Genomic DNA, 19,060 nt, shown 5'->3' with positions numbered 1-19,060 from the left:
TTCATAGTAATAAAATCTCGGTCATTAATTTAAGAAAAATGATGAAGAGAGTATGTTTACCAACTTTCAGCTTTTTATTTTGAAGTTTATATTTAAGTAGTTCCATACAATCTTTCAATTGAAGGGGTTGAGGGTTAATTTTCAGAAAAATCTGAAACACGTATTCTGTAATTTGTTGTAAACAATCAAAATCCAACGGTGTAGAACTCTCATATAAAAGTTTTTCGACCCTTTACGTGGTAATTTCCCAAAATCTGTATATATATATATATATATATAGATTTATTCTTATGGAAACTATTTTAGGATTCTAAAATACATGCAATTTTTTGTCATATATTACACTTTTATATATTTTCATTGACACAAATTGTTATAAAACAAAAAATAACAGATACAATTTTACCGCAATCAATTACATTACGAATTTTAATATACGATACGATACGTTGCTTAGAAGCCAAGATATTTACAATAATAAGTTATACTTAAATAGCGGACGCACGAAATAAACGCGGGCGAAGCCGCGGGCATAAGCTAAGTATCTAATAAATGTTTACTTTATTACCTAGCTTTACTTGTAACTGCTAAACAAAGCAATTAAATCATGAATATCGACTATATCCTATTTAACTGTTGCATCTTAGACCAACTTTACATACATATAATAATTTTAATTTTATGACCCGGTTGGTCATACATGCATACATGTATTTCCGCAAACATCTTCCGGAAACGGAACACGGGGAAAGGTCGACAACATACAAGTACAGTACCCATACAGGTTTCATACATGTATGTGATATCGCTAATGTGACCATTGCTTTTTGTTTCAGCGGGACATTTACAAACTTTTTGTGACAATTTCAAAATTTTGTGAATGACCTTTCCGATTGTTTGTAGGATATGGTTATAGGTACTTACTATCTATACTTATAAATATGCTATGATGAAATACGTAGCTGTGCATCAATTTAATAAAAAAAAAACAGTAACATTTTTAACCTCTCGCTGGACAACGGAGGACGTTCGTCCAACTCAATTTTCACTATCGTATCTTTTCGCAGCCACACATTTACACAATCAACTATTGGTGGCCCAACGATAACCATACCGCAATGTAATTGCTTGGCTGCGAAAATAGCGCTGTGAATAGCACTGTGAATAGATTTTATAATAATTTTCACTATTTACAAAACCTCCGAACAGCTAGATAGATCTATAAGCGGGACGACATAAAGGCTTGGATTGAGATTGAGAACAAGGTGTCCCGATAAAATCAGATTGTTGGGCACCTTACATATCTCGTATGATATTTTTATTGCATCAAACATGGATCAACCATATTCATATACATGTGATAAACATTATATCGCAGAACCAAGTGTTTATTATCGGTTCGTGATAATCAATATACAAAACCTTGTGTGGGTAAAGATAAACTTAGTTTTACATTCATAAAACCATTACTTTGTCATTTAAAGGTCTCTAAATAAAATAAATAATTATCTAAATAAATGTGAATAATTAAATGTTAGTAATCTTAAAAATCTAATTGACATAGACACAGAAAACGTTTACCTGTGTCGCCACAGACGCTAAAAACAATAACATATATAGCATTAAAATAATATTGATATTACGTGTACATACAAGCGTAATGCTAAAAGAATTAGTGTGCTGCAGCAAGGCAAAAGGGCCGTAACTCAGTGAACTTTCAGCACATTAGTACAAAAACACTGATTTTCATTTATTGCCGTCTGAATGTAGGCGCGAGCGCCAAGTTATAAAAAAAAATAAAAATAATATAATAACGTTAGTTATTTATATTCCATAAGCGATTGCGTAATATTGGCAAATTAGTGAGCAATTCCCACTATCGGGTAATTGTCTTCGCTGCTCAGGCGTACCCTGCTGTGCACGCGCAGGTTTCCAAAAGCGAGACGGAAAAACAGCTGAATTTCGATTTGAAAATTTGTAAATAATTTGTATCGAAAATCAAAATATAAATTGCTGCGTTTTTTAATCCGAATCCTGACTAGGTACCTATAATTATTAACTGTGGGAAAATCGCGAAATTAAAAAGGAGCAACCTCCATTCGGATGACTGAGATTTCACTAAGTGTAATTGGGAAATTCACGCGGGCGACCTCGCAGGAAAACACTCTTATACACTAAAATATAAACTACTATTATAGTAGAAGGTACCACTTACATCATTTATATTTTCATATATATTCACATACTCTTTTAAACTTACTTCTAAATAATTGAGATCTCAGTACATAGGTGTTGAATATTTATCGTTTAGTTCTCATTTTATTATAAACATGCAAGACCATTCTTTACAATATTTCCCGCCAAATTAGAAGCTTATCCTGTCTGATACTTAGATTAAATTGTTTTATGACACACATCAGGTATGACGTGTATGCTAATAAGATTCGATTGCAAATCGTCTCTCGTGTCGGATATATGAAATGATTACTTGTAACAAATACAGTGATAGATACTGTAATGTATGCGTGTAGTGATAGATACTGTAATGAAATATTGAATGAGTATTATAGTAGTTAGTATCTTTTAAAGTTAGTATTAGTTCTGTCGATTTTTGTAAGGAGGCTGCACATATCACTGCAATCGTGCTGCAATCCCATCCCATTCGATTCCACGAATAAGTATTGTAAAGACGAAAGATTGTGAGTATGTTTGTTACTTCTTCACGCTCTAACGGCTGGGTCAATTTTTATGAAATTTGATATTGAGGAAGCTAATCATAGGGTACGTTTTATCCCGAGATTAGCGATCCCCAGACCTGTCAGATTTCTTTTGGTCAAAAATTCTGACAGATCAATGGCGCTTTATAATGTACTGCAGGCCTACTTCATCAACTTTTACAGAACGATTCCAATGCAACTCAGTTCAATTTAGGCACCTAAAATGAATCGCATTCATACTAAAAATTAAGTCGATGGTACGAATTTGCGATGCAGTTCAGTTTAGGTCGTAAAGTGGATCGCGTTAAGAGATGATGGTAAGCCCCCTGTACTGTGCATACAATTTTAAATATATATTTTTGAATAAATACGCGGATAACATCACGAAGTTCAGCTAGTTTAAATATAATTCCCTTGTGCAGTACACACATATCTAATTAGCTGATAGTGACATGATCTGCATTGTTTTAGCATGCCAATACAAATTGATAATGAGGAAAACAGACCATACTATTATTCGCATTATGCGAGTATGAGTACTGGCATCCACCGCACATAAAATGGACGACATAATTGTATATTATCTATTGCAACAAAGATACATATATGGTATGTCAAATATTTTTCAAACTGACAGCTTCCGCACATGGCTTCGCCCGGATGTACGGTGCCTGCAAAGTTTATTTATTTATTTGAAATTTTATTGCAGGAATTTTAAAAATAAAATGTATATAAGTAGATGGTTTTTCAAATTTAACGCCATATAGTATGAAGTTTTGTATGCCTGCTAATGGAGCTGCTAGCTAATGTATGTGTTAATCAGCCATTCAATTTGGAAAGGTAGTTTAAACGTCGGCCTAAGACGACCATTAATTGAACTTAAGCTAGCCATAGCACAGTTATATAGCGGATGGTCTAACCTAAAATCTAATATAGGATTCATCGCGATACGTTGCTTAGAACCCGACATATTGACAATAAGAAGTTTATGCGCTTTAAATTACGCGGGCGAATCTGCGGGCTAGTGTAAATAAAAAGGAGCGAATGTAATTAAAATTCACAGATTCGAGACTTGTGTTATGGTTATGAGATTCTAACTCGAGACAGCAGTTATTGTACATCCAGTACAAAATTAATTAAACAAAGCACTCTGCCGCGTCTGTCCTGTTCGTCTGTTCGCCATAAACTCAAAAATACTGCACGGATTTTCAAGCGGTTTTCACCAATAGATAATGTGATTCCTGAGGACCCTCCTCAGGAATCAGGTGTCATCTATATTGGTTTTACATGAGCGAAGCCGGGACGGGCCGCTAGTTAGATATATTTGAAATCACAAACAGCCGAATATAAAGAATTAACTTAGGTACTAAACCTTCTGGGTAAGTACATTAATTGGCGAGTCTTATCGCTTATCTTTAATTAACTTTCAATTTTTCTCGAAGGTTTTGTAACAATTTGGTAAATAATGTTTGTAAATGTACTTTAAAACTGCAATATATTTGAGTATTTTTACAATAACAAGTAACATTTTATGAGATAAATCTACATTCGACATGTTTATCATATATAGTGAAGAGGTTAGGTATATAACAAATCTTAGAACTGAATTTCTTCATACCACTCGAAATTTTGTGTCAAGTGTGATTTATCATTTGTTTTTTTTTTTCATTTATCTGTGAAATGTGGGGTGGCAATCGTTCGGCAGTTTTTGGAGTGCCAGTATTCGGCCCTGGGCCGATTATAGCTACAATGGTTACAAAGGACATCATCAGAAGTGTTATGGTATGTCTTTAGGGCATCCCCCTCATCAATCTACCCAAATTCACTGCATATTTGACGACCTCGGTGGCGCAGTGGTAAAGTTCTTGCCACTGAACCGAGAGGTCCCGGGTTCGATCCCCAGTCGGGTCATGATGGAAAACGATCTTTTTCTGATTGGCCCGGGTCTTGGATGTTTATCTATAAGTATATGTATTTGTTATAAAATATAGTATCGTTGAGTTAGTATCCCATAACACAAGTCTCGAACTTACTTTGGGGCTAGCTCAATATGTGTGGTTTATCCTCATTTAAAAAAAATATATATTCGCTTTTATTAACGCTGCATAGAGATACTTTACATATGGTTGCTCTCTCTCTCACCTGAGCACTTTACCAATCCCTGAACCTAGTTGTTCGCCGCGAACGTAGACCTCGCGAATACAATAAATTTTGATGAGATTTTACAAAATTGTGAATATTTTGATAACGACTTAACCGATTTTGTTACATACCTACCTACTGTCCTACATACCTTTTAAATTTCATCAAAATCGTACCAACGGTTCAAAAGTTATCGCGTTACACACAAACAAACATACATACATACAAAAAATGTGTTTTTGCCCCAAGTAGAATGTAAGAAAATAATTTGTAAAATAAAGTTTAAAATGGCGTTCGTAAAAATAAAACTAAATACATATAATGAACTAAAAAGAGGTCGTTCAGCGGGATTCGAACTCTAAATGCTCAAGTCAGACATTATCTTTTTGTAAACGAACTGGACTATTCATCTTTTGACAACGCTTATGAAAATATCCGTCTATTATGTGTATGTGTATGTCATAATAGAAATGAAACTCCGCCATTTTCAAAAATTTCCAAAAAATGGCTCTACAATAGATTTTCATGTTTTTTGAACCTGCTCCCAAAATTGAACGGGAATCTGTTGAGAAATGCGACCTCTAGAGGAGAACACACAGACATACGAAAGCACTTTTGGCCAAGCTGAAACGGCTTATGGTCAATAAAACGTTGGTGGCCCAGAAGGCCTATCACGAAACATACAAACACGTAACACGTTACTAACGTCCACATGCTCTCACTTTCCCATATCGTGTACCTACGCGTCGTTTAAAATAAAAAAGTGTGGACGCAAAGATGTATTACGTGTTGTACGTTTCGTGGTAGCCCCCCAGAGTCTGTTTCCCTCCTGTTTGATGCCCCAATAACTAGGATTTTTGGTAGTAATACTTTTATCCCCTTTTACCTTATTTACATAACACTGAAAAGAGAAAACAGTGTGAAAACTCTACGCTTCTATTGGAAGTTGGAACTGAAATTCAAGACAAAACATTTTCTCTCAACGTCTCGCCATTCTAGAATGTTTCCAAAACACGTCTTTGTTATTGAAATTCTTTGCGAATATCATCGCAGTGTAACTAACGTCTATTCAATTTCACGTTGAATGGCTGTGCATAGGTACATGGAGTGTTTTTAAAAAGCTTAGGTATTTTTTTAAATAGGTACTAATACAGAAATAGCACGTAATCATATCGGATCATGTCGTGATTTTTTTGTAAGTTATATATTCAGAATCATGTAGGAAATCCTGCTTTTTGTTAAACACAAATTTTTTCGACGATTTTTTTTATTGACAACACTCAACGGCCAACACTAAGCACTAAGCTCATATGGCGGGTCCTATGGACATAAACAGAGAAACGAGCACAACACACCCAGGACCCCAGACAAATATTTGGAATCAGTCACAAGTAAATATTTTCCAGCGGTAGCAGTAACCACTATCACCACGGAGGTCGTAATTTTATTGCTCGGCGGATTTCCATTTCGAGTTATAAGTAGGTATAAGTGGAATGAAATCTGCACTAACTTGTGTGCCTATACTTAGAGAGTATATACTTTATCTAGTTTTTTCCTAGATTATCTATGTTTTTCACTATGGGTTGATTCCATTTATTATACATAAACACAATCAAACTAACTCTGAAAACATCAAATTATCTTTTGAACTGTCGAGTACAAAGTAAAAATGCTAGATTTTTGCCATTAATTCAGGGGTACAATCTAACGAATTCAATAGATGTACCTATGTCACATATCCGTTGCGGCTATTCGCTTTAATACCTACGCGTGCATAATGTTGTCACTTGGCATGAAATAGTCGCGATTATAATGCAAACAATTCAACTTGGCAGGCTTATTCTAATTGAACATGGTCAAGGGCGAGCCGCCGTGCCAATGTCAAGTTCGAATCAGTTTACGGGCCGTTGTTGTTGTTCACGTTGAAAAATTTATGATATTTTTGGTGTAAAGTTAGTTTTGCACATCTAGTGGGGTTCTCCTACTCTTAGATTTTACATCGTAAGAAAAATCGTATGAGATATTTAACTCGGTGAATTCATTTTTTCATTGATTACTATCGTTGAATAAAATAGCAATAACACACTCTATATGATGATGATGATTACCGTCCTTTAAAATAAAAGCCCTTTCTAAAATCTATAAAATCAAACATTTCGATAACATTTTACACTACCCCCAACACAACTCATAAAGATAGTAAATTGATACTTGTCTTTGTTGAACTTTGAAGGAGGTAATACTAATCCGGTGATCGAAATGCTCAAAAATTCACCCAAAGAAAGATAAAATATCGTCAGGCGCTAGTTTTCGGTCATTAGACTAATCATTGCAATAAGTATATTATGTAGTCATAGTTAAATATTAAAGTGACGATTGTAAAGTGTATCTTGTAATGAAAACTGTTGTAAATTGACATGCTATAGTTCAGTAAACACTCACTCGTGAATTTATGTACTTAGGTATAGGTAAGTATACCTTTGTTGTGTTTGGACAACATATTACCTATATATACAGACTTAATGCATTATTCGAGCGCGTTCATTTTAATTGAAGAAAAGAGAAATAATTATCTTAAACGAATTTCCTAATTATAATCTCTTTTTCCTATTGTTTATCTATGTAAAGGCTAACGCCTGCAATTTTTTATAAAGCAATATTTTACTAATGTAAAAATGAATCTGAGCTATTTCATTTACCGAACTAGTCGTACTACTTAGTAGGGCCATAGATTTTGAAAGGGCCCCCGCGCGCGAGTACGGCTATTTTTAATTTATTTCACAGACATATACCCTGTGATTCATTTAAAATAATGTCCAATAAATACATAATCAATCGTGTAGTGTAGATAAATTTGAACCTCGTGAACGCAGATTATTTTTCTTTGACATTGACAGTGACATTGATAGACGTTAAAGCAGTGCATTTGTGTCCGTCAAGATTTTGCGCAGGAATTTATAGTGTTTTTAGCAAAAAACTGCTTTATTTCAATGGATTAAGAGTCAATTTGTATCTGCAAAGTTGATAAAACAAAACAACAAATTAATTAGCAGCTTGTTTGAAAATACGACCTCCTGCAAACATTCAATTTATTCCGTCCGATTTGGTAACAAGTGCACCCGCGTAAAACGCGTTATATATTCTTAATTAAACCCAATACAATACAACCAGTTTCTGTTATATAGGTTTTAGTTATATTGTAAAAAAATGAAGTCTTCTCTGTTTCGAAATCGTGGCAATAATGTTGTGGACGATTCTGACGGTGAGCGCGAACCTTTGCTCTCTACTCCAGGACCAAGTAATATTCAAAATGAGGTAATTGCATTTTTATTGCGTTATAAAAATTGCATATAAGTAACTGATATTTTATAGACTTGTTTTCAGGAAATTTTGAACAGGATTTTATCAGAAACTTTGTAGTCTGATCTGACATGCTTTGTTTCTGGTCTGTTCTGTGGTTCAACAATTACAATGTAGGGCTGAGTTCACTTACAAAGTGACAAGTAGTGTTTCGAAATATGCAGGTATCACATCTACATACTATATTTCTGACTGTGATGCAAAGTTGGGGTCTGCTATACAGTTTTATTATCTATCGATGAGGTCAGCATAAAAAAATAAACTATTGAATATTCCACTTTGATTCTACTACTGGTCATCTGGACATGACATAAACCCTCCTTGTGAATGTTATTGTTGACTATCAGCTGCCAAGATTAAGGCTATGTGTCTCTTAGTTGCCTTATGCATCATCCACGGGCCGGTATGAAGTCATGCTATGCTAATACATTATTCGATATTCTAGTTGATCTCTTCTTGAGGCTGAATCTAATTTAAGTTGGTAGTACTATATATAATAGAAAGCAATTTGTAGTCCTTTCACTATGATAGTTGTTATAGATCACATATCGAAGTTATGATTGACCACCCAAGTGGAAACAATGACTGAGGAATGTAAGGTCATACTTAGTTGAAAATATGCGTGAATAAATAACATTTTAACAAGAAAAAATCTAAGAAAATATAATTAAAATAGAACTAAATACTGAAACTCAAAAATATACACAATATATAAATGGCTGTAATGCATTGTGCCAATAAGGCTGCCTGCATTCACATTATTATACAACTAATGTATAAAGTTCTTGCTGAAGAACATTTACTTGCTTTAAAATAATCTATATTTCTGGCTGGCTGTAATAATAAGATTATAATTATATTAAAAATGTATCTGTACCTATAAAGTCAATACAAAATTTAAATAAAGTTAAATAACACAAGATAATAAATTAATTCAACATATTAAGAACATAATTGTCTGTGGAGTCCTTTCCATCTCTTCAACCCTTCTATTCTGGAGATAATAAAAACAACTGAACAACAATAGGAAGGCTTCAGATCGAACCGCGCGGGTATTGATAGGTTAATAAATGAATCAAATTATATTTACCCAAAGTCAAGACATCCTCACTTATACATTACTCATAGCCTCACTTTTTCTTTACCTATGATTTATGTCAATAAATGTCATAGTTAAAGTAAAATATGTAAGGTTTTAAGTGATACCAAAAATAAATCTTTTTAAGTAAGTTTAAATTAAAAATATATTTTGTTTACTGATAGATGTGCAGGATGACATCAATATATTCAATGTTATCTAATAGGTACACAGAATGATAATTTGTATGTTGTTTGTTATTAACATTTTAGCAATGATACTTATTGCTGTATTGTATACATAATACTGTTATTTCGAAGTATATTAAAAAATATATAGGCCACCATTTTAAAAAATAAAGTTTTTTCAAATATATTCTTATTATTCTTTGTCCATAGCAATATTATAAATTTTAAAGTGTGTATGTTCTTTCTTCTGCATTTGATTGTGGTGATGTTTCATGTGGTGTGGAGATATAGTGCTGGAGACCTTTCATGTGCTATTTTTACCGACCCACGACTCCGCCGCCACCATTTGAGTGAGCACGACATACTCGGTTCCTAGGACCATATTAATACAGGTCTTATTGTTTACTTCCAGACAGCGGAGGGTAACGGCACAATGGCTGAGGTGGGTGTGTCTCAGACGGTGTTGGTGGAACCGCGCGAGGGGGGGCGGAAGCTGCCTCAATATATTGCAGCTATCGCAGGTAATATTCTTTTTACCAGCTTGCGACAAGATATCGGACTTCTTGTTTTTGAGTGTGTTATTTCAAACACTCTCACTTTTAAATTGAATGGGAATATAAGAAGGGGAAGGCCGAAGAAAAGGTGGATGGAGTGCACATTCTGAATTTATGTATCAAATGTTTGATGTGCCTATATCTTGTCGGATTTAACATTTTCTTAAACGACGTAATTATTAAAATAAATACTGTCACTTCCAGCAACCCTTGGCGCGTTGGCCGCCGGTTCGACTTTGGGGTGGTCGTCACCCGTCATCTTCAAGATAACCCAAGATAACCAGACCGATTACAACTTCTCTGTGAGCGAATCCAACGGCGACTGGATCTCCTCTCTCGTCAACCTCGGTGCTGCCAGCGTCTGCATCCCAATCGGTATAGTAATGGACGCTATAGGACGTAAGAAAACCATGTTATTACTCGTCTTACCTTTCACTATAGGCTGGTTACTAATCACCTTCGCTTCCAACGTTGCTATGCTGATGGCTGGAAGATTCATCACTGGATTCGCCGGCGGAGCATTTTGTGTCACTGCCCCGGCTTACACCAGCGAAATAGCTCAAGACTCCATCCGCGGCACTCTAGGAAGTTATTTCCAACTTATGATCACTATTGGTATCCTTTTCGCGTACGTCATCGGAAGTTATACGTCCGTCTTTGCCTTCAACATTCTCTGTACGTGTATTCCGATCATTTTCGGAATCGTCTTCTTCTTTATGCCAGAAAGTCCCACGTATTTAGTCAACAAGAGCAATAATGATGAAGCGAGAGAAGCGTTGGTCAGACTGCGCGGGAATAATTACGATATCGATGGGGAGTTGAACGCTTTGAAGCAACGCGCTGAGGACAATCGCAACAACCGAGTATCTTATTTATCAGCGATCACTAAAAAGACTGCGTTGAAAGCTATCCTTATCTGCTTCGCCCTCATGGTGTTCCAACAACTTTCTGGCATCAATGCCGTGATTTTCAATACGTCAGCGATTTTCGCATCAGCCGGCGCCGCCGTCCCGGCCGCTGTAGCCACAATAATCATCGGCATCATCCAAGTAGCGTCCACTTTCAGCTCGAGTTTGGTCATCGACAAACTCGGCAGGCGAATTCTCTTACTGTTTTCGACTTTAGTCATGTGTCTTTGCTCGACAGCTTTAGGTACCTTCTTCTTCCTCCAAGACGTTCACGGAGCAGATTCCAATATTGTTTCATCAATTTCTTGGCTCCCTCTTCTCGCGTTGTCTCTCTTTATTATTGCTTTCTCTATCGGTCTGGGTCCAATTCCATGGATGATGGCTGGAGAGTTATGCACGATAGAAATCAAAGCTTTCGTCTCATCAACAGCTGGGACCTTCAACTGGCTTCTCAGTTTCGCGGTCACGAGTACTTTCAATGCCTTAAACCAGAGCATCGGTTCCGGTCAAGTCTTCTGGCTGTTCGCCAGCATCATGGTCGTTGGATTTATTTTCGTTTTCTTCATCGTCCCCGAAACGAAAGGCAAGAGTGTCGACGAAATCCAAGTCATGCTCGGCGCCGAACCACAGAGGAGAAACGCAGAGGACACAAAGAAATAAACCAACCTATAGACTGATGGATAATCCATGTAGTATTTTTATACTAAGTAAGACTTACATGTACTTTGGTGTTAAACGCTTCAAAGCAATATTTCATAGACCAAAGAGTTGTCGATTTTTACACACGTACGCGAATTTAAAGGCGAATTTAAGACGAGTCGTTGGACAATAGAGTTTTAATTTATTTTTACAGTTGCTTATTTGTATTTAATAAAATAGATCCTGGTAGCTCTAGATTAAAGATTATTAAGAAATGTGAGTAAGCTTTAGTCCGAAAAGTAAATGGATGTGGAGTGTATCATTAGATGTTAATCTTTGGGAACACCCCATCCCATCTTTTCCGCATTTGCGATTTCTACGGGGCCGAAGCAATGTCGTGTTATAATGAAATTGTTATATTATTAATTTAAGTTGAATAAAGGACCTCAAATTTTTCTTTAGCTTTATAAAGACAATGGTAGAGAAAGACAAAGGAATACTGAAATGGTGAACCCTATGTCACAATAGTTGGGGTTTAAATTAAAAAAAAAAAAAACAATTTTGTTCGTTCATACCCGCCGTCTTGTTTGATGAAGTAGTAAAACATAACCTAAAAAGCGAAATAGGTAATACATTACGCACAATGTGAAGAGGTCCTTTTAGATTTCACGATGCCATATAACATTTTGAAATAGGTGTAACGTGTTTCATACATGGAATTAGTAGTGCTCCGTCGGAGTACCTACTAATTCCATGGTTTCATATCATATAGATTATGCCATATAGTTCAGATGTCAGTGTAGTTTTTTATATCGATATTTAAAATTTTAAAAAATGGCTGCCTTTTATTGACAGTCGCAATATTTATTGTCTATTAGCATTATTATATCGAATACTTATATAAGAGCTAATATGTATGAACGAATGGCAAAAAGTTATTTATAGAAGAAAATGTAATATGAATGTAAAAAGAAGTTCACTTTGTGTTTTTCGCAATAACTATGATAATATGTTTCTATTCAACCATTTAATTAATTTAATTAGCGTAATATTTACTTATATAATATTTAAACGAAGACAACATTAATTATACAATAAAATATACCTGAAATAAAGTGATTTATTATTAATATATTATTTTCATAAATTCAAATTTCCATCCACTAATATTATCGTTTCTCATGGTCCAAGCAATTTTTATTATAAGACTATATTTAAAATACAAAATATCGTCAATTTAGTGTTTTTAATTATATTAAAATTTAATTGTAAAAGGTCAGCTGTAGAATTTATTTTTGATTATTGTATATTTTTATTCAATCTATGCTTTTTGATAAATAGTAAAAATCTAGAAAATGTTACTTAGGCCAGTGGATCAGTATATTATTGTGTTTATAATTTATTTGTTATTATCTACATAAAAATTATGATTGGACTTGATTGATTGTTCCTATATTATGTAATACTGAAAATGTTGAAACATGGTGGCTCGTAGTGGTGTTGGAAAAGTAATACGTTTATGAGAATAAGTTAAATTATAAAATGTATAAGTACTCTAGTTTTTGCAGTGTTGGTGCGTCGCTAATTTCCTATCTATGACCTTTTTTATATTTAGAGCTATTCCTATGCAAAATTACAGTAAATACTGTTAAGTCATTTTGCCGTGAAAAAGTAACAGACTTACTTTTGCATGTATTATATTAGTTGTAAGGATGGCCAATTTTCATTTGAAGGATAACATGTTTTTACCGATTCAAAACCCACTGAAAAAAGTCCATTGTTTGGATTTTAAGTATGAGAGATTCTAAATTATTTTGTATGTATGTATCAATATACCTCTAATTTCCTTCGCTTCTACAAGCCACCTATATAAATGATACAATAGTTCATAATTAATTTGTTTGTATATATGTATTGTTATCAGCCATAAAATCGATGTAATAATGATTTGAAAGCGATAAATAAATGTGAATTGTATAAATTATTTTTATTTTATTAACCAAATTTATGATGTCTACGAGTACCTAATTGTCGACACATCGTATCTCATCGGTGGGTGAACTCTACTATAGACAGATACTGTTACACACTACTTAACAATATAATAATCCTAACTAATATTATATTATAAATGCGAAAGTAGGTAAGTTTGTACCTCTTCGCGCATTATCTCCTAGACCGATTGTTATGAAATTTGGTAAACGGGTAGAAAATAACCTGGAATAACACATAGGGTACTTTTTATCCCGAAATTTCCACAGGAGCCAAGCCCCGGGGCACAGATAGTTTATAATAACAATGTCTGCCACAGAAACAAATTGGTTATAGCACAGCTCGATGTTGCAAGAGAAGCTGTTTAAGCGCAGATTTTCAGCTGCTACCAGATATGTGATGCAATTTAAAATTATCCATTACACATTACAAGAAGAGTGTCAACACGATATGATGATATATTTGTTTCCACACATTTTAGGCCGTTATCTACCTAAAACAGATACTAACAATTTTGTTTGCCTTGGGTATTTATTTTGGGAAATGTTTATAGCTTATCAAAATTTAAATTAAACTTATGTTAACAAATAATCATGTTTGGGTGGTTTATAGTAAACTTCGAACCCTGTGCCCACAGTGCGTGGCCCGACACGCACTTGGCCGGTTTTTGTGTTATACTTATTGTTTTACATCGTCACATATCTATATACCTAAACGGATAATTTAAAAAAAAGTAGGTAGGTAAGACCGAAACGGAATACCTAATTGATTAAAACTTCATCGCCTGTATCTAGCACAGATTTAAAAATATTACACGTACGAGTAATGTTCTTATATCTGTGGTATCTAGTATGTATGTACAATCAACTGCAACTCAAATTACCTTGCATAGAACTCTACGCTAATAGAAATAGCGGCGAAACCGCAATGATTTCCGATGGATTTAAGTAATTTATAGCAACTGGCTTCAATTCAACGCTGCTGCGGTGTGAAATTGTACACCACTAATGCGGTCGACACGGGTAGGTGACACAGTTTAAAATATTTTGTATTATAATTATTCATTCATACTATGGAAAAGACCTGAGACAGAGGGCCTCCCCACTCTATTTCCATGTAACGGCCTTTATGCCCAGCAGTGGGACATTATAGCTATTTAATAACTAAGAAATTTTGGTCAACCGAAATGATGAAATTCGACTACCTACTACGTAGCCTCTCAGGACAGTAGTAAATAGGCTACCTTTTAGGTAGACACAAATTTATGCGTTCTGCTTGACCTGGGGGCTTACCATCATCTCGCGATCCACTTTACGACCTAAACTGAACTGCATCGCAAATTCGTACCACTGACTTAATTTTTTGTATGAATGCGATTCATTTTAGGTGCCTAAATTGAACTGAGTTGCTTAGAATCGTTCTGTAAAAGTTGATGGTAGGTCTGCTGTGAGCAAAATAATAGCCGCTGCCAGCAGAGAATATCCTGCGCAGATTATAAAAATCATTAAGGAAAAAGCTAAACATAAACTTGAGATTCTTCTCACAGTATAGAAGATATCAATTCCACAAATAAGCCCGCATCACACTAAATGAGCCTTCGCGTTTCAAAGTAATTGATAGCATAATTGTGTACTTAAATAAATCGAACAATGCAGGAGATTAAGCCAAATGGTAATTTAGATAAGGGGAACCAGATTCCTGAAGCAATAAACAACATTTTGGTACAAAAATACATTTTATTTACTTTATAGCATTGCTATAGTTGCCTGTATGATAATATCAATACACTGTTCGAAGAGACAGTATGTGGCGTGATTCATACTTTGGTTTAAACGTTTAAACATTGCTTATTTTGTTTTTGTCAATGTGCGTGTCTCACAATGGCCAAGCAATGTATGACAATAACAACGTCAAACTAACATGCCGTGCAAGTTCTATTATGTTCACTTCTGTGACTAAAAGTACACTGATATAAACCCAATTAAAATATAGGTATGTAAATATTTTCGTGAACGTATAATAAATTTTCTGCCACACACTGAAAATCATTTCTATATCATACACTGAAAATCATATCTATGTAAATTGTACACATGTCGAGTGAGGAGTTTTTTCTATTTTATATTCTTGATTACGAATTCTGGCCACTCCAGATGAATAAGATTAACTAGTTGGTTAAAAATAATATTAAGTTAATAAAATGGTAACTAGGTATGTTTGTAACTGTTATGCAATTAAAACAATTTGGTTACTAAAAAAATTAACAGACCCTGTGACAATGAAGTTGATTTAGTGATATAGGATAATTAATCCTATATCACTAAATCAATAATTAATATGGGTAGATAGGATGATTTATAAAATCCAATAAAAATGAATAATTTAACTACACTAACGTCGTCATTCATAAAATAGTTAAAGCACTATGTTTTGTGACTATTACACTTAATAATATTTGAGATTGACAGAAAGAAACAAATCATACTATGCTTTAACTTTTTATGAATAACGTAAATCAATATCATCCAATTTCAAATACAGTCAGTCAGTAGGTTTCTCCATAAGCAATTTATGTTTCGGCCTGTTAAAATTTCAACTAGAGTTCATTAGCTGCCTGCAAAAAGCCCATAGGCATTCTCCAAAACTTTTCACATTGACTGTTAAGGTGAACAATATGATCATAAAAATAAATACCTATGTGAAAAATCCAATCAAAATGTGGAACACAACATTTACTAACATTTACTAACATTTTGTTTTGATTACATAATCCATCATGTCATCAATGATATCACTGAGAAAATAAAATATAGCATAGGGCTTTAAAAATTAAACCTACATTAAAGCCATGTTCAACTATAATATCGTGTTTTGGCAAGTTTAATATCAATTTACTATTACAAATATTTTTGCGACTTAACAAAATGAACAAAATATACAAACAAATGTAATTTAATTTAAAAAAAATACCTAATGTAATTTACGTAATATGTAAATCTAGAAATTGATCTCCTTATCAAATAGTACAAAATTTAAAAAATGTTATAACTTTTAGTTTTCTAAAAATTATACACGTGTACTTGATTGTACCTATAACACAGATAAAACACATGAATTTGACCTTAACAAAATATCAGGTAAAATCATTAAGAATCAGAGAAAAACAAGGACATTGTGTATTAGTAAACACTCTAAAGATAAGAAAATAGATATTGAAAGATTGTACTAGTTATGTACATCTATTGTCTATTCAGAAATAGATAGGCAAAATAGAGCTCATATCAAATTGTGACTCGAAGTACCTCCACCAATTTTTGAGTATGCTCTTCTGTAAAAATTGCAACAAAACAGCGAGTTCATGACTGCATTTAGAGATGTCGAACTCTGCGTCCTGTACAGTCCTGAGGAAACTTCCTCGAAAGTAGCTTCTCCAATAAACTGCTGCAAATCACTCTTCGGAAAGCCTTCTTTGTAATACTGCTTAATTGTATCATAGGCGTCCATTATGACAGAAATGAATAAACTAAGCACAACATAAATGTACAAACTGATAAAAGAATACAGATATATTCGACTGAACCACCACAACATGGGAGACTTTCTTGACATAATTGAAAACGTAGCAAACATGTCATCGCCGTTTATCAAAGAGAACAAGCATTCAGAAGTAGTTGCTAAGGATCTAAACTTCATGTGATATGGTCCCAATATGAGCCAGCCGCAAAACGTAAAACCTGCATAGATGAGAAGGGCACAAATCAGGAAACGGAAAATCTTTGGAGCAGCCTTCTTTAATGTTAGTATGACAACATTGTATGTCTTGAAAAAACCTAGATACCTGAGGACTCCAAACCAAACTAAGAGGTTACCAGTTCCTAGGAACAAAGAGCATACATTCCACTGATCATTTGTGAACTGGTTACGCTCAATTTGCTCCTTCACAGCAGATCCCATTATAATTAGTATATCATTGATAATTATCATTATATACCAAACATTTAGAAATTCTAATCTTCCATCAATGCTTAGTTCTTTACTATATGTTTGTCGGAAGAAATGCACAGTTAATTCCTTCAAAAGCTGTGCTCTGTATATGGCTCGGCTGCAAAGTGCGAATGAAACTGAACATATCAAAATAACAAGCAAGTTCAGTATGCTGCGAAGCACTTGGTCAATTTTGTTGTCAGTTACATATGCTGTGTCTCCCCTGCAGGTCAACTTATAAGGCTCTGCATCTAGTACCAGTGACATTTGTCCATCGTGATCTTCATTATCGAAAATGATTTCAACATCAAATCTATAACAATCTGGTGGAGTAATAGGCCCCGCTGCTCTAAAATTAATAGTATTTACTGAAAACATCAACTTAGCCCTCACCAATGCTGCAAATTGGATATCAATACCAGAATTTTTCAAGTAATTTTCTGATGAAAACAATTCATTGTCATTACTAGTGAAATTAACACAAGTCTCCACAATTTCAGAATTGAAAACATAGCTTTCATTGAATCCATAAATTATGCCTTGTTTGTAATTGTACTGACAGAACACGGGATCCACAAATTTATTGTCTTCGTTGTTATATGAATAAGGTCCGATTGCATTGCTCAGGTTCATATAGCCAGTGTATGCAAAATCTAACGTGCTATAAAAATCTTCTTGTTTGTAGATAGCTAAGGGGCCAGCTCCAGGTGGATAAGCATTAATTTCGCGAGTGGAGTCCCATCCGAGCAGGAACAAGTGCGAAAAACTAATTCGATTGTCCCATGTATAGTTAACATGGTTATATCTGTTGTGTGCAAACAAACAAAGCTGGAACGTCACCAAAACAATCTTGATGACTTGTACGACGAATTTGTAAGGAAACTTGCGCTTGGCCTTCCATTTTTCTATTGGGTTCATGAAGAAAAACTGTAGTTTACGGCGCATTTTTTCCTCCATCTGATTCAGAGCTGCGTACGAAGTGTTGGCTGTAGCATAAGGCTGTCCATTATCGCTGGCTCTATTGTTTGCAGTTCTCTGCTCACCTTCTTCTTCTGAGCAAGTATTTTCTGGAGAAGACACGAAGTTCTCCATTGTTATTGCTTCAGGGTGTATATCAATGGTAAACACAAATCAGGTGTTTTAGCGTAACACTAAATTTTAGGGCACTTCTTTGTCGCAAACTCACTCGTCAAATGCAGTAACAATAAAGTGTTAAATATTTACTTTTTGTGTATAATATTAAGATCAGAAAAAATATATCCCATGTCGAGTTGTCGACACAGATGATAAATCAAATCACTTGACGAACCTTGCTTTGCTTAATGGAAGTGCAACACAAATAAAATACTAAGTACCTAGGTACCTACGTACTACTTTGTCTGTCTCGACAAGACAAACAAAAGGAAGGTCACTCTCGCTGTCACTCGCTTTTGCGGTTGTGTCATTTTTGGCATTTGACAATGACATCTAAATTCTGACATTACATCGTTGTATAACC

At 34.5% G+C, this 19,060-nt stretch overlaps 2 protein-coding genes across 6 annotated transcripts in view; one reads left to right on the top strand and one right to left on the bottom strand.

The window, feature by feature from the left end:
- nebu (nebulosa) overlaps positions 1-13,568 on the top strand; it is a 39,104-nt gene extending 25,536 nt beyond the window's left edge. For 4 of the 5 annotated variants that reach the window (XM_053750423.1, XM_053750420.2, XM_053750419.2 and 1 more), the window contains exons 2-3: positions 9,898-10,006; positions 10,244-13,568. In XM_053750423.1, coding sequence (XP_053606398.1) covers positions 9,898-10,006; positions 10,244-11,607 — 1,473 coding nt within the window. In that variant the 3' untranslated portion in view covers positions 11,608-13,568. Of the gene's footprint in view, positions 1-7,762; positions 8,175-9,897; positions 10,007-10,243 lie in introns of those variants that run through there. The other variant, XM_053750421.1, reaches the window with a different exon arrangement.
- A 1,726-nt stretch (positions 13,569-15,294) lies between these two features.
- LOC128672907 (mucolipin-3-like) lies at positions 15,295-18,963 on the bottom strand. The gene has a single exon (XM_053750418.2). The coding sequence runs from the start codon at positions 18,652-18,654 to the stop codon at positions 16,855-16,857; it is 1,800 nt and encodes a 599-aa protein (XP_053606393.1). The 5' UTR covers positions 18,655-18,963; the 3' UTR covers positions 15,295-16,854.
- Between the last annotated feature and the right edge of the window lie 97 nt (positions 18,964-19,060).

Source organism: Plodia interpunctella, chromosome 10 (genome assembly GCF_027563975.2).
Source record: "Plodia interpunctella isolate USDA-ARS_2022_Savannah chromosome 10, ilPloInte3.2, whole genome shotgun sequence".
NCBI classification, from domain to species: Eukaryota; Metazoa; Arthropoda; class Insecta; order Lepidoptera; family Pyralidae; genus Plodia; species Plodia interpunctella.
Note: the sequence above shows the minus strand (reverse complement) of the source record. Positions and strands in the feature narration are given on the sequence as shown.